The 16884-nt window shown below is 33.9% G+C and overlaps 1 protein-coding gene across 1 annotated transcript in view; it reads left to right on the forward strand.

Moving 5' to 3' along the window:
* The window catches only part of LOC145286195 (uncharacterized), an 80814-nt gene that overhangs the window by 16468 nt on the left and 47462 nt on the right, over positions 1–16884 (forward strand). The window contains exons 2-4 of the mRNA XM_080134992.1: positions 1237–1396; positions 10045–10215; positions 16235–16326. Of these exons, the coding sequence (XP_079991118.1) occupies positions 1237–1396; positions 10045–10215; positions 16235–16326 (423 nt within the window). The remainder of the gene's footprint in view (positions 1–1236; positions 1397–10044; positions 10216–16234; positions 16327–16884) is intronic.

The following is a 16884-nucleotide window of genomic DNA, read 5'->3' on the forward strand; positions in this document are numbered from 1 at the left end:
AGGACTTAGCACCGGCCCACAAGTCCAAAGAGACTCAGGTTTGGCTTCAGAAGGAGTGCTATTTGTACTGTTTTCTCACTGGCCCTCCCTCCTCCCCTAACCTAAACCCGCTGGACTACTTTGTGTGGTCATATGTCGTGAACATCACCAACATCACCTCCCACAACATTAAAGCCAGCCTGACTGCCGCCATCCACCGAGTATTCAATGAGTTCCCACTGGCACTTGTGGAAAAGGCATACTCTCAGTTCCTGACCTGTATCGAGGCAGTGATTGAGGCTGAAGATTGAATATGCATCATCTCTACTACATAATAAAGTTACCGGAATTGATTTTTTCAATAAAAGTTTTAAAATAAAGCTGTAGTGTTGTCTAATTCGTTTTGTTTAGGGAGCTAACCTTTGACCTTCGCTTCAATCACGCCACCTGCAACTGGGTATATTTCGATATTCTTCTCAGTTATCCTGACGTATTAATGTGACAGAGTTCAAAAAAGACTCCGTAATCTAGTAGGGTGATGCCCTTTTCTCTTCCCTGCAATCTCTTTCCCGCAAAGAAAATGTTGTTAACCTTTCTCTGTTCTATCGTTATTTTCATGGCAAGTGCTCATTTGAATTCCAATCTATGGTCCCTCCTCATTAAACTTTCACAAAAACACTCGTCTAGCTGAAACCACTATTAATAATTGCCCTCACTCTTTATCTGTGCCTAAACCTAAACGTAGATTCCATGAAATCTGCTCCATTTTCCTATTTCCCAGCTGACTACAATTTTGTCATCTTCAAGTCTAATGTAAACAAGTTCTTGTTGAGCTGTCCTCTTAAGTAATCCAATTTACTAAATTTCCACTACTAACGATTGCTATGCTATTGTCCCGTACACTCATTAATTCTTTTTCTCGAGTGGCCTCCGGGCCTTGGTAAGAGATTACCCATTTGTTTTAAAAAAAAAAACAAACAAAAAAAAAAAGGTGACCATTGCGAAAACTCATACAAGTTAACTTAATTGCTACTTACAAGCATAGGATCCCAATATATAACACAATGAAAGTGAAATATTATCAACTAAAAAGCTAATGATTGATGGGTAGTTTTGCCTTCAGAGATTGCAAACGAAAGATCTTGGCCTCTTATAGAGATGGCCATGGATCAGGTAGATTATCATTTTATTAAAATATGATGTCTTTTTTTTTTTTTTTTTTTTAAACTAAAAAAAAAATTCTTCCTTGGTTAACAGTGAAAAACTGATTCATAAAGTGGCTCATGCTGTCGGGGAGGAAGTTCGAGCAAAGCACATTGACTTTATGAGAAAACATCAAACCGGCACACACACAGGCATGAGTTGTTTCAGCCCTGTGATCAACATTGTACGACATCCACTCTGGGGCCGAATACAGGTAATTATCTACAACTACGATCATGACTCTTCTGACAATTTATTAAAACATTTTTAAGTATGGATTTTTTATTGCAAACGTTAAAAAAATAAATAACCTCACACACACACGCACACATACATATATATATATATATATATATATATATATATATATATATTTTTTTTATTATTATTCAATTTTCACCCCAAACAAGGCACAGTGCCACTTTGAAGCAGGGGGCTACTATTAGGGACTTAATTAGCGGGGTCATTATGAAGGGAGAAGAGTAGAAAGATGTTTGTTAACATTACACTTGAACTTCTGCATATCATTGCAGTTGGGAAAGCAGAATCCCGGAAGGGAGTTCCAAAGACCCGCAGTTCTGGGGAAGAAACTATTGGAGTAAAAGGCTTTCTTGCACCTAGGGATCTCTACTGTAAAGGGATGAGACTTAGTAGCTTGTCGGGTTTGTCGGGGGTAGTTACGTCGGGGAGGTACACATGTTTGCAGTTCGTCAGAGCATTCACCATAAAGTATTTGTAGAACAGGCAGAGGGATGCAACATCTCGTCGATGGGACAGAGGTTGAAGCCTAGATGACAGTTCAGGACCTATCAGGTTGGCGACTCTCTTTTGAACCCTGTCCAGGAGCGAGAGACAAGCAGCAGATGCACCAGCCCAGATGTGACAACAGTACTCCATACATGTATATATATATATATATATATATATATATATATATATATATAAACTGCACAATGATGTTGACATACTGGTTCTCACCAGATCACCGAAGTTAAGCAATATTGAACCTGGTCAGTACCAAATGGGTGACCATTTGGGAAGGCTAGGCTCTGTATGTACCGTGCCGATTCATAAAAATTTCCTGGTTGGTATCTGAGATACACTGGGAGAGATGCATCCTCAGTCTTCATTAAGACATGCATCTAGGAGAAGGAAACACTGATGTAAAACCCTGCGGTCTACTGTGGCAATCATCTGCACCGACAAAGAATTAGCAATAATACCAAAAAGCGTGGTTGGTTTTGCACCAAGCTTTCACCACTATATACAAATAATCTGTGTGGATTTCTGTGCAACTTAGTTGTTGTGGCAGAGGCTCATACATCGAAATCGATGGAAGTGTCCATTTTATATATATATATATATATATATATATATATATATATAGATATATATATATATAGATATAACTTTAGTGGTTAAATTAAAATTCTGAAAATCAAAATATAAGCACATCTATTTTCGAGTTAAGAATTTATTGTTTGACAAAAGGAATATAAAGAAGGGGTTATATTAATTTCCTTAATGCATGGATTTTCAATAATGGCTCATATCATCAGAGGAAATGAAATGCGGTTAGCAAAATGTTCAGCTGTGAAAAGGCACGTATTCTGCTTTTCAGCACAAATATTGAAAATAGTCTTTTGGGTGGTGAATGATAGTTATATGAAAATAATTATTGGAAAAGGGAATTTCATACAACCTGGGCAGTCCATTATCGGAAGGAGTATAATGTCCTCTGGGGTTTTATTTCCAAGTAGGCAGAATATTGGTCCAGGGGAGAAGGCAGTAATCCCATATAACAAAATGCATGGTTGTTCCTTATTGATATTCCGAAAGGTATACGGGGCGGGCATATTCATTGGTGAGTTGAATGCGTTTTGGTATATGTAATCCAGATTCTTTTTTGGAGTTGGCACAGTATATCAGATATTGCATATATTCCCATGGGTGATGGAATTATATATGCATGTTTATGGTGAATTGGACCTCGAAAATCAATGGTCTGGGTAGCAAAATATTCCGAGAAATGATTTTTAGAAGCGATGTGTTGGATGAATAGCTTCTAATATGAGATTGATATTTGGTGAAATTCCCGGTCAACTTTCTTGTTGAGAAGGGGTGAGGGAAACCTTTTAGACGAGGGAACTAGGAGGATGGGGGTGAGGTAGAGAGGGTAAGGAGAGAAGGGGGAGTGTTGATTTGGGTGAGGAGGCTTGTGCTTAATGGAAATTCTTCGGGGACGGGGAATTGTATGCTAGTATTCAGTAAAATGTGTTGACCTCTTAATTTTAAGTTCAAATGGGAAATGTACATTCTTGTGATTTTTTTTATGGGAGTGTGTATGAGATAGGGTGGATGCATTTTTTTTTGCTGTGCAGGTGGGTGAGTAGGTGAGATGGAAATGGAGACAGTCATGGTCTAAAGTTTTAAAATGCTTAGAGGATTACTTATTTAATTGAGTTAAAGATTGGGTGTTTTTAATTACGGGGGTATATTTAAAAGTAACTTAATTGACTGAGATACAGTTTGTTCATTACGCTTGTTATCATAGTGTGATCTGGTTTAATTAAATTTATTTAAAACGTATATATTTCTGTTTGGGGGCCGATCTATGGATAAATAGGCTTTGCTGTTCGTTGGGTTGGAATCGATGTTTGTGTGGATGCCTTATATACTGTGGTCTATTAGCTATTCTTATACTGGGGGGTGACTTGGTGCATATGCAGGGCTGATACATACACACTCTCATAAAAAAATCACAAGAATTCCCCCCCAAAGAAATTCCATTAAGCACAAGCCTCCTCGCCCAAATCAACCCCCCCCTTTCTCTCCTTACCCTCTCTACCTCACCCCCATCCTCCTCGTTCCCTCGTCTAAAAGGCTTCCCTCACCCCTTCTCAACAAGAAAGCTGACTGGCAGTTTCACCAACTAACAACCTCATATTAAAAGCTATTCGTCCAACACATCGCTTCCTCTGATAATATGAGCCATTATTGAAAATCCATAGATTAAGAAAATTAATATAATCCCTTCTATATATTCCTTTTGTCAAACAATAAATTCTTAACTCAAAAATAGATGTGTCTATATTTTGATTTTCAGAATTTAAATTTAACCACTAAACTTATATATTGCTCTATTCTTAAATATTGAGCTTTTCTTTTTTGGGTAGGATCATCCTGAAAGTATTACCTCTAGTAATATCTATCAGGATTTTTCATGGGATTTTAATCTGTGTCTTATCTCGCTTATACATATATATATATATATATATATATATATAGTTTCAAATCTAATAGGTTCCGCAGAATTATAACTAAGGCAGTCCACTAACAGATTGTCATTGTATTTGCCTGGAATTGGCGTTTAATACTTTTTAATTCCGTTCATTCCAGTGGCAATTATATGGTGGCCATGAGGTAGAGGCTCGGCAAATGGAGCAAAAGGTGGCTTTGTGGCTGGGTTCAAATCTCATGACTGGCAGGAATTGTTATTCTACACTGATGATAGGTATAAATGAACAATTATCATTTAATTATATTTGATACAGGATGGTCATAAAGAAGCGTCCTATTTTCCTTTTGGTTTCAAATTTTTCCCAGATTTTTTTGCCAAATAATGGCTAAATGATGGGAGATTGTCTCCTTTAAGTTTTATTTAAATTGAAAGCTTATCAGTGTTCTATCCATTAATAGTTAAAATATGTCCCATGCAAGTACCTCCTAACATTGAAGTCCTTCAAATCTACCAGGGTTTACAGATTGTTGTAATAAATCTTTTCCTTGAATTCTAAAGTGTAGCAATCTGTGGGAAGAAACTATTAGAATAAAAGGCTTTTCAGCATCTAAGGATCTCAATAGTGTAGAAGTGGAATTTTATTGCTTATCAGGTTAGTCGGACATTGAATGGTTACAAGTGCTATGAGTTCATCGCAGCACGTTTCATTAAAGTACTTGTAAAACAGGTATAGGGATTCAACATTTGCGGCGTGGAACAGAGGTTAGAACTTTGCCAACAGTGCAGGACCTATTAGATTTGAGATTCTTTTTGGAATCCTGTCTAAGAGTGAGAGACTATTCGTAGATGCACCGGCCCAAAAGTGACAACTATACTTCATGCACGGGCAAATTGTGGTTTTGTAAAGGATTGTAATCTTCTTTATTTTCTTTTACTCATGTTCACCCCTTACAAAGCATATCGCCACTTGGACGTAAGGGGCTACTATTTGTCTAGGAAAGATTAACAAGATATTTATGCTACATTTAAACGTCTGCATATCAGTACAGTAAGGAAAGCAGGCAGCAGGAAGGGAATTCCAAAGTCTAGCTGTTCGAGGGAAGAAACTATTCTTTCTGGCATTTAGGGACATCAACAGTGAAGGGGTGAGATCTTATTTCTAAGTGGGTTTGTCGGGGATATGTACGTCGAGGGGGTACAAGTAAAACGAGTTCATCAGAACATATTGCATTAAAATATTTGTAAAAATATTGACAGGCATTTACCATATTTACTATATTGGGTAGAGAGTCATTCGGGATAATCTTCTCCAGAGAAAGCATGGTGCTCATACTGCATTAGAGATTGTATTCTATAGGCATTTTAAGGTGAATAAGCATCTCTTCTGAAATCGTAAGAACAAAAGAACAAATAAAGAAAAACATTGATTGCTTTTAGAAGAGCTTTTATCTTGCACTGTTTTGAAATTAAATCACTTTTTATGGATACTTGCCAGGAAAGTTGATAGAATATGAAAAGAGTCTATCACCAGGAAAATACCGACAAAGAAATTCTAAAGATCTGTCTGAACAATAGTGATGCCCCAGCTTGTTGGTAAATAACTCTGTTCGTATTAATGCCACTTTTCCTCCTCGGGGCAGGAATGAGCTACATCTGCATAAGTGCAATATAACATTCTGTGGCTATCGGCACCCAATTCTTATTGATCCAATGATGTCATTTCGTCTGATGGCATACTACACAGTTACTTTGTTGGCTAAAAGGGCAATAGGTATGTTGATGGGGCTGAACCTGATCCCCAAAGTGCATATTCTGCTCAAATGACAGTGAACCTTGCCACTAGAAGAAAATCAAATCCAACAAACGTCATTTTCAACCCTTCATAAAATGTTTCTCATTTTGCTTAATTGTGATTAGTTTACCTCTGCAAGATTTGAATTTTCTAATGAAAGAGATTAAGGGAGTCATGGAGGATCCTCAAAACTGACGTTCTCTAAATGCCAATTTCTTGTGAGAGATAACATGTTGATTTTCTGGCAGATTCCTAAGGCATTCCTGTAAAATCTAAATATTATCAGGACTTATGGCTGAACAATATCGACCATTGTGGCCTTTGTGGGCATCTACAACACTTTTTGTTTCCTAAAATTTGGCTATCAAATGTTGAATTGAAAGTCATGTTTAATTTCAGAAGAATTCCTGATAGGTAGTTAATCTGTGTAAATATAGGAGATGAAGAAGAGTTTTCGGTGGGTGGCTGATTTGTACAATTCTTGGACTTTAAAATTTTGCAAACAAAGAGCGAAGGTTTTTCTTGTGTGGAAATGAAAAATTATGTGCAGGAATTCTAAAATATCCAATATTTTTATGAAGCAGTTTGTTTCTGATTGGTTTCTAGCAGAACGCAGCTCCATTTGATTGGTCAGTTCCTATCCCCAATGTCTTTAAGTAGAACTTTCCAATTTTCTTTAATCATATCCTCTAATTATATAAGAAGTATTGCAACTATCGGATACATTGTTCCTGCCAAAATATTTCTTGTATTGCATCTGTGACAAAAGAAATGATTTTGTGGAAAAATATGCCTAAATGATTTTTTTTTTCCACTGCTGCATCGTATGGATACATAGGAAAAAAAAATTTCCCAGGTCTGCTGTCTACACCACCCTGTATATTATTGATATTCTAAAGCTAAGTTATTGACCATTTGCTTCCTTAAGGCTTTTTCCTTATATATTTGAACTGGAAGAATACCAGTCTCGGGATAGGTAAAATTAATTCTTCAAACAGAACAGCTTTGCATCACTTTTATGTCCCCTTTCAAAGATTAAAATCAAGATATGAAACTATTAAATCTTATTAAAATCAAGATATGAAACTATTATATCTTATTAAAATCAAGATATGAAACTATTAAATCTTATTAAAATAAAGATATGGAACTATTAAATCTTATTAAAATCAAGATATGACACTATTATATCTTATTAAAATCAAGATATGAAACTATTAAATCTTATTAAAATAAAGATGTGAAACTATAAAATTTTATGTTTACTATCGTTATTCTAAGTTTGATCCAAATCCATTATATGATTTTGATTTAGAAAACGTCTCAAATTTACCTTATAAGGTCTTAAGAAGAAATTGAAATTCAGGGAAGCTTGTTTCATCAGGTGTCTAATGACTATGAATCAAATTCAATGCAAATTTAATATATTTGAATCTTCAAATGGGAACTCATGCACATATATTACTTCCAACCATCCAATCTTTTAAAGAAACAGAAAATTGGAGAGTATTTATGTTTTTGGTACTTGACATTAAAAAATGAAAATATTGAAAAAAAAGTTTATATTGTACGTATCCGTTATGGAATAAAGTACTCCGAAAAAAAATTTCACTTAATTTCATCAAGTAGTTTTTTTTTGTTTTTTTTGTTTTTTTTACGGCAAAAAAATAATTTGTTGATATCGAGCAAAAGGTTCGATTTTTAGGACAAAAAACTAGTCTTAAAGATGAGGAGGGAGTGTCGGCGCTTTAAATTGAGTTATCTCCCTGTGGTGTTCTAAAAATCCAAACAAAAATTTAAAAAATTTAAAGATGTGCTATCATAAAAACGTGTTTTTCCGCTGTAAAAAAAATACTCAATCAAATTAAGTGAAATTTTTTTTTTTTTTTTGGAGATCTTCAGTTCAAAATGGATACGTACAATATAACATTTTTTTTTTCTAATATTTTCATTTTTTTAATGTCTTGATTAAATTGTACAAGTACCATGTCTTTTTGTTTTTTTTTGTTTGGCTATCTTCTACTTCTTCCTTCTCGCTTTCTTTGGAAACAGACGACACATGGGAATCTGCCTTACTCTGAAACAAAAACTGTCTACACTAAAAAAATTCAGTCTTTTATTTCCATGAGGCACATGTGTATGCAAATGAGTACGTGCCTCGCTTTCAGTCCAGTCGTTCACATGCAGTGTGATTTCTATGTCTGCGGCCATAGGGTTTACTGCATCACTTGCTTTATACAATTTATTGATTTCTAATATGCACAAAAATTTCACAAAAAAGTCTGAGGTATATCAATTTTCACATACTGATAGGGATTAGCATTTAATGCAAAAATGAACATAAATTTAACTATATTCAACCATCATTTTGGCATAAAATACTCAGTCTTACTCAATGGGCTATAACTCTTGCCCATTTTTAATAGCTTAAAACGTCTAGTTCTTTTGATATTGGTGGCTTTTTATGAAGCGTTATGACTTAGTTTGAACTATTACAGCAAAAATATGCACATTTCCTCTGTTTTCATTTCTGCTATTAAGGGCTTCCAAGTTATATTCTGAAAGAAATTATTGAAAGTTTATTGAAGACAAGTAAAAAAAACAAACAAACAAACAAAACTACCCGTCATCTCTCAGCTATTAATCTGTACATATTATTTTTAAATGTATAATATGCATTAGATATCTTTCCTATAATCTATTGTAATTTTAAAAACTAACAAGTTACCTCCCTTGGAAATTAATGAGCATAATACGAAGGTCGTTACAAAAGTAAAGCCTACTATTTTTATAATTCCAAAAGTTGTAGAAATATGAAGACGATAGTGGTACCATTAAAACGAGCAACCTTTTGTGCTTCAGAATTTATTTTTCTACATAGTCACTATCATTCTAAATGCACTTTTGCCAGGGATTCAATGACTCATCTCTGCTTCTGATGCACATCCATGACAAGGATTGCTTTCTTAGAGTCTCTCACCGCCAGTATCTTCAACAGAGAGATGAAACTTTCAGGCCATGAATGCAGAAGTTCATTCATTATAACAATGCAATTTAAAATCTCCTCTGATCCATTCTAGTAGAATAAAAAAATAGGAGATATTATTTTTGGAATGTCCCTCATATTTTCAAGTAAAGTTTTGGTAATTTTATTTTTATTTATCAAATCAATAAAACTATATATATAAAAATTTCCATAGACAAATAACGTCACAGCCCACAAGAGCCATGACAGCCAACAAACTACAAGCCCAAAACTCGAGTTTCGCCCTCATTTAGGATCATCAGTTAGACATATCTGAACCTGAGATTTCCTGTTTGTTGGATGTCATGTCTCTTGTGGGCTGCAACGTTGTTTGGCTGTGGAAATAATTATATATATATATATGTGTATATATATATATATCTGTATCTGTACAGAACAATAAAATTACAAGTGTATAACACCAAACATAAATTATTATAAATTGTTAAAAAAATTAATTGCTCAAAATAGGCATACAAATAACTGTGTTTGGGTCTTTGCTTTCTACAAAAAATACAGTGTTTCTAAATACTATGTTGTATTAATTGATTTTAAATAACAACTATTTTGATTGTAATGTATTCATTTAGAATGCGTATTAATGGAAAAGTTTCTACAAAACGCCGCAAAAATAGCAGCGTAGAGCATAATTAAAAAAAAAACAACCTAATAAAAAGCATTGACCTAATAAAAAGCATTGACCTAATAAAAAGCATTGATGTAATATTTTTGGATGCAGGATATTCTACTTGCAATAATTCTCTTGTATTGGTTTCATCTTTTTCCATTTAAAAAAAAAAAAAGGAAACTTATGGTGAGGACCCTTTCTTAACAGGCGTTTATGCGACTGGGTATGTGCAAGGTTTGCAGGGATCCAACCCACATTATGTGCGTGCAACATCTGGTTGCAAACACTTTGCTGTCTATGCTGGTCCAGAAAACATTCCTGCCTCTCGACTTGGTTTTGATGCTAAGGTAAGGTATTAAGAGAACAAACTTATACATTTCATTGTTTTTATTTTTTACTTATTTTTTTTTTACCTACTGGGTCACCACTTATCAAGGGGACACTCCAGAATAAGGATTAGAGATTATGTTGGTCCAAAGTATCTTTCCCAAAAGTGTGGAACATAATATTGTGGGGCTGCATTCCAGTTGACTATAACATAGTAATTTTCAAGTTTAGCATAAATAAGTTCTTGTTGAGCCGTCTCTTAAACAATCATTCACTCTTATCCTCGAGTGGCTTTTGGGCCTTGATAAGCAATGACTCTTTCCCCTCCTCCAAAAAAAAAAAAAAAGAAGAAGAAATCCTTGCTACCACGAGAACTAAAAACAATGAATGAAATAGGCAGAAGATTACCAAAAAGGATGGCTAAAAATATTTGTTTATACTGGACTTGAAGATAATTATTCTGTAGTTGATTGGGAAGCAGATTCCTGGTATCTTGTTCTGCAGATGGGAGCTTCTAGGAAAGAAACTTTGTTTGTAGTAATTAATACTAGCAGAACTCGTGGAAATTCCACGGTAGTTGAAAAATTTTTTAAATACATTATAAATAAAACGAATAAAGAATAAAATAAAGCAAATAGCGACGAATTTAAAACAATTTTTTTAATAAATTCTTTTTTAACCTTTCAAAGCTAAAAAGAATTAATTTTTAAAATTTACGTTTTTTTCTGAATAATTTTTTTATATAAATTATAAAGGAACAGATGTCAATTCACTTGCACGTTTTTTTTCTAATTTTAAAAAGAATCTATAATAAAAAAAACTTATTCTCTTCTCAACATGACTTTTTTTTTAAATTATAAAAAAAAAAACAGCCAATTCTAAACTGTAAACACAGCTTTTTAATTTTTTTTTTTTAATTTTTGGAGAGGAAATGGTTCTAATGATTTTTAACAGATAAAGAGCGACTATAAAGGGAGATAATTCGTTTCTCATTAATTAATGTTTGCAATGATGTTTTTTTTTTGTGACATCGGACAAGTAAATTTAGATTAACAAATTTGTAACCACTAAACAATCATCCATTTGAATTTTGAACGTAATAAGCTTCACGTGCAACATTTCATCACTATGGATGCTTATTTTAAAGTCGTTAATTATTAGCTGTTAAAAAGTAAACAATAAAAAAACAAACGCACAAGACTAAACCCACATGATAACAATTTTATGAATCAAATTGGAAATACTTGTGAAAATAGAAAGGAAAATGGAACAAGAACCACCACGAAACTTACATACACTAATTTGAATGAAATACTAAACGGACTATTCAGAAAATTGGAAAAAAATGCTTCATGAAACAAATTGTCTTATTTAATAACATTTTCTTTATATCTATATAATTATAAAGCTTTGTGGACCGTTCGGGCATACTTGCTTGCATCTTATATACATACACATGTTGTATTCCTGTCTGTTTATTTGTTTGTTTACAACTTGGTTAATATATACAAAAGGTACACTATTTCACAAGTAAATTTTAATACTGAAAACGTATTCTTACAACATTCAAGAGGTTATCTCATTTGCATATTACATTAAACAAAACCTGTTTCAATAATTAGCTCTAAATTTTTAATTGAAATTACTTAAAACAATTCTATTACTATTCTACTCAGAAATATTATATAAAGTTGATTTATTTAATGAATTTTTAATTTATTTTTAATTATTAATATAACCAACATAAGCTGCGTTTAAAAATGGAAGTAAGTTTTCATTAAGTAATGAGTTATTTCCCTTTAAGTTATGAGATTTTATTTCCATTTGAATTTCATAGATGAAGATGACTATTTTATGCTTCCAAAAATCCCAAATATGGTCAATTTTCAGAAAAATCGTAACAATTTAGGATATTTGATGTATTTTTAATAGTATGTGATTAAACTCTCCACCCGACAATGTTTTTTACCTGACAATGGCGGATATGTTAAACTATTATTTAAAATTTTTATTGTGACTTTATTATTCATAATTAATAGTTTCCATATTTATTTATTGCGGACTATTATCCTCATCTTTCTTAGTTGTTGCTTCACAACGGTTTGGCCAACTATTCCTCTGGCCTTCGTCAGGTGGGACCCATGGTGTGGTGGATAGAGACATTGAATCTCTACGGTTCCAGGTGAGGATTGTCTGAAGATAGCGGTTTCAATCCTACCCAAAGCCGGCCAGAAGCTTACTTGGCCAAAACGTGGTGAGATGACAACAACTATGGATGGCAGTAATTGCTGAGAATGCAGTTAGGAGATTCGGAGTTACTATCCCGTCGCGGTTACCACCTGACGAAGACCAGAGGAATAGTTCGCTGAAACATCATGAAACATCAACTAAGAAAGATGAAGATAATAGTCTGCAATAAATAAAAATTAATAAATAATACTCATCTCAATAATAAATTCCAATTAAATAATAGTTTTCATAGTGTATTAAATTCTACACCAGGTCTGCTTAGTAGGTCATCATTGTTAAGCATATTTAAGCCGTTTTACTTTACGCCTTCCTCATTCAAATAATTCAAATTATCATCTACATCTCAAAAATTCAGAAACATATATTTCTTCTTGTTGAATGCAACTCTGAAATGGAATATATCAGCTTTGTGAGCATGTATTGTGTAGTTTGACTTTTAGTTGGACTCGCATGCATACAACTTTTCTGTTATAGAATAGATGGTTTATTAGAATGCTCTAAACAATGTGGGAATAATACCGGGTTGCAAGAAAAAACTTGCTAACTAAGGATTCTCTTTTCTTATATTAAATTTTACTTACTCCGCCAACTTGTTTCTTTGATCACTAGAAATATACATTAAAAGTATATATGTTTCTTTATAATTAAACGTATATGTATTGAAATTTATTAAAGATGGAAAATAAATATTCATACTTAAGAATATTATTGATATTATGTGTATAATTTTTTGAAATTTATTAAAAATTAAAAAAATATATATAGCTTTTTAATATATATGTGTGCGTGTGTGTATTTAGCTTTATAACTTGAAAAGCCCGTATAACACGAGCATACAACTTTCCTTTATGGGATAGATGGTTCATTAGAATGTTTTAAACAATGTGGGGAATATTCTGGGTTGTAAGAAAAAACTTGCTAACTCAAGATTTTCTTTTCTTTTTATATTAAATCTTACTTACTCCTCTAGTTTCTTTCCTCGAACACTAGAGTCTTTATGTGACACTGGAATTTCACAATGTTTTCTGAAAAGTGACTCCCCTCCTCCCATCATTTTGTCAAGTGTTGCTATTTATTTTCCCCAATGAGACCATCTGTATCATGTTTGTGTATTTGTTGGCTATGAAATAAGATTTAATGAATGAAAAAAAAATTTTTTTTTCACAACCGTCAGTATATTTGTCCCCCACCCCCCATTGTGGATTTAACTCCTTTCTGCCTGAATTAATTTTTTTAAAAATAATTTCAATTTATAAATTTTTCTGATGTTTGCTAAACATAATTGATTAGAAAAATGCAATATTTTACATGTGACAGCGACATGTCTTTTCACAGACTGGCAGGTTTGAAGGGCTGTATATGTACATACATGTTGTAACGCGTCTGATGAGCATTCCCAATGCCCTTGTAAAGGCTTTTTCACTCTAGAGAAATGTATGATGCAATATTGTATCATGCTGCCACTGTACCGCTAAGCTGAAATGGATTAAATAAAGGGTTATGTTTGGAATTCTATGCAGATTCCTGAGTTCGACAGAAAGATTCCCAAGTTCAACAATATGCACCTGAAGAAGATCAGAGATTACATTGACCGAAATGTTGTGAAAATATGACTCAAGATAAGAATAGTAGTCCGAATAATCCTAATAATACTGACCCTCAGTATATTTATGCATTGTTAGAGCCTTCTAATAAAACTACCTATAAATATATATATATATATATATATATATATATATATATATATATATATATATATATATTACCGACATGTTTTTAAAAAATACACCACTGTCATTTAACTCCATCATTGTATTTGATTTAATGTCTGTTTTGGCATGTGTTGGACAGCTTTAAAAGATTGACTTCTGAACTAATCTATCTCTGGTCAAGTATTATATCTTTTTTAAAGTTGTTTTTTTTATGACTTTCTCATGCTTTTTTTGGCTTTTCTTTGTCTACTGAAACTGCTGCCTCAACTATTCTACATCTACTGACACAAGATTTCTCATCTATTCTTCCAATGTGGCCAAACCATAGAAGTCTCCTGTTCTGCACATATCTCCCTATATTTTCCAGACTTAGTCATCAGAACTGTCTTTATACTTGCATTACACATTATGATTTCTTATATCATTCGTTCCCTCTATTGACAAATTCGTCGCCTGCAACTCAATGCAGAGCCCCCCTCCCTCCAAAAAAAAAAAAAAAGATCACCTGTAGGCCGTGGGTGACCTGTTTTTTTTTGTTTTTTTTTACCTTTGTTCAGCTACCAAGATTCTGTACTGTTTGTGGCTTTATAACTTGTAACATTCCATTCTGGCTCTTACTTTGACTAGATGGGAGGTCAGAAAGGCCTGATCTGATCAATCAGATGGTCATGTCATGTCTTCGTGTCTATGAGTTCATTCTAACCACATTCAAGTTGATTCTAAAAAATTAACCTTTTTATTTTCCTCCTACTATAAAGCAGCAGTTGAGGATTAATTATGTTGAGAACAACGATTACCAATAATTATCCTATCTACTTGAAAACCTTATTGGTCCCCTGACAAAGGAGGGATTATACCTAATAATTCACTCTCATTCATTTGTCCATTCATCTGTTCATTTGTTTGCACTTTTCCCAATAACCATGCCTTGAAATTTTTGAAATTTTGCACAAACATTAGTCATGGTAAAAGTAAATTTTTCTCTCATGGAAGGGGACCTTGCATGCTCAGCTTGTTTGACATTAAATGACCCATGCATGATTGATATCCTGTAAAACAATCCAAACTATATCATTTCTCTCCATGCAATTTATGTTCTTTAAACGACACTTTCCATACATCATCACATGGTGTACATGTGCCTGATAAACTCTTCCCTCTGTTAATGCGGTAATGGTCTGCTAGTTAGTAAAGGCAGAAGTTCCCTGAAGTTTCTTCATCCACTCTTAACTCTTGCAATTAATTACATTACCACCTGCTCCACCTTGTGCTCCAGTGGTATCATGAAGGTGACAAAACATTGACAACCTCGACTGATTTGCCATCCAAATATACTTTGTCCACATCTGAATTCTAAACCTTCTCATTGTCTTACACTTCTTGCATATAAACTGGTTGTGATAGTATCAACATCCACCCCTCCTCCCCACCAAAAAAAGAGGAAATAAAAAGTTTAAAAAAAAGAGGAAATAACTTTGTCAGCAGAACAAAGATATAGGAAGTTGTTCACCAAGGCACACAAAAGAAAGATGAAATAGGATTGTTAATCAAGATGTGGCAGTGATTGGAAAGAAGGAGGTTAATATGTTAGTTCATTGTCAGTCTTAGAAGTGACAATGAGTTTTGTGAGAGTTTACTGACACTCTTGGGTTTTTGATGGTTCAGGACAGTTTCTAATTGGATACACTCTAACACAAATTGTGCCTTGGGGCAGATCGAGATGAGTTGACATCAAATGATGAACATGGCTTCGGCAGACAACTATATAGCTGTAGACATTAGCGTGTAGAAAATTAATGGTGTCACACACACATCCAGAGTGCAACTGATATTTACAGATTGTATCAAAGTTTGTGTTTTATTTTATTTTGCTTTTTTATACTTGTGAACCCATGTGCACCCACTTCGGCAGCCACCAATGAGAGACAACGACACAGCCAGAAGAAAGGACAAACAAAAAGAAGACCACAGAAACAACATTATGGTTGGTATTTGTTGTCGAATGGGGTAGCGTGTGATTTCACACTGGTTATCCTCCCTCAAACTACATTCCACTGCATTTATTTAATTATTATAGGTTTCTGAAAGAGATCTACGACTCACCCATCTACCAGCTTTTCAGACGTGTGTTGAAGCAGGGACATACAATATTATGTGCAGTTACAACAGGTAAGGTTGCATGCATTTTCTTTCTCTCACATTTTGTGATACTATTGATGCTCCACCCCACCCTAAATGTTAGGAAAGAGGGAATAAAGAGAAAAAGAAATATAACAAAAGAAAGAGGAAATGTGTTTATCTGCAGAAAAATAGAGAGGAAGTTATTCACCGGGATAGACAAAAGAAAGCTGAGGTAAGCTAGTGAATCAGGATGTGGTGTTGAACGTAAACAAAAGGACAATATATTTTTAGAGTTAGTTTTGGGAGTATTGAAGGGTTTTGTGGCAATGAGTTTTGCGACAGAGAAGTTTGCGACAGGCAATGAGTGTTTGTAACGTTTTCTAACAAGACAGTGGACAAGAGTTACTAGTGGAACACCAGTGAGGACAGTTTCAAGTTAGACACGGTAGAGGCCAGATCATGGCTGGGACCATGTCGGGAGAGCTTTGGGAGATAGAAATGAGCTGATATCAACTGACGAACTAGATCTTGACAGAAAAATTAAGATATGGTTGTTAGTGCTTAGAGGGTAGTTTCCTTCGATAGTGTCACACACACACGCATACA

Source organism: Euprymna scolopes, chromosome 10, assembly GCF_053919585.1.
Source record: "Euprymna scolopes isolate OS-2025 chromosome 10, ASM5391958v1, whole genome shotgun sequence".
NCBI lineage: Eukaryota > Metazoa > Mollusca > Cephalopoda > Sepiida > Sepiolidae > Euprymna > Euprymna scolopes.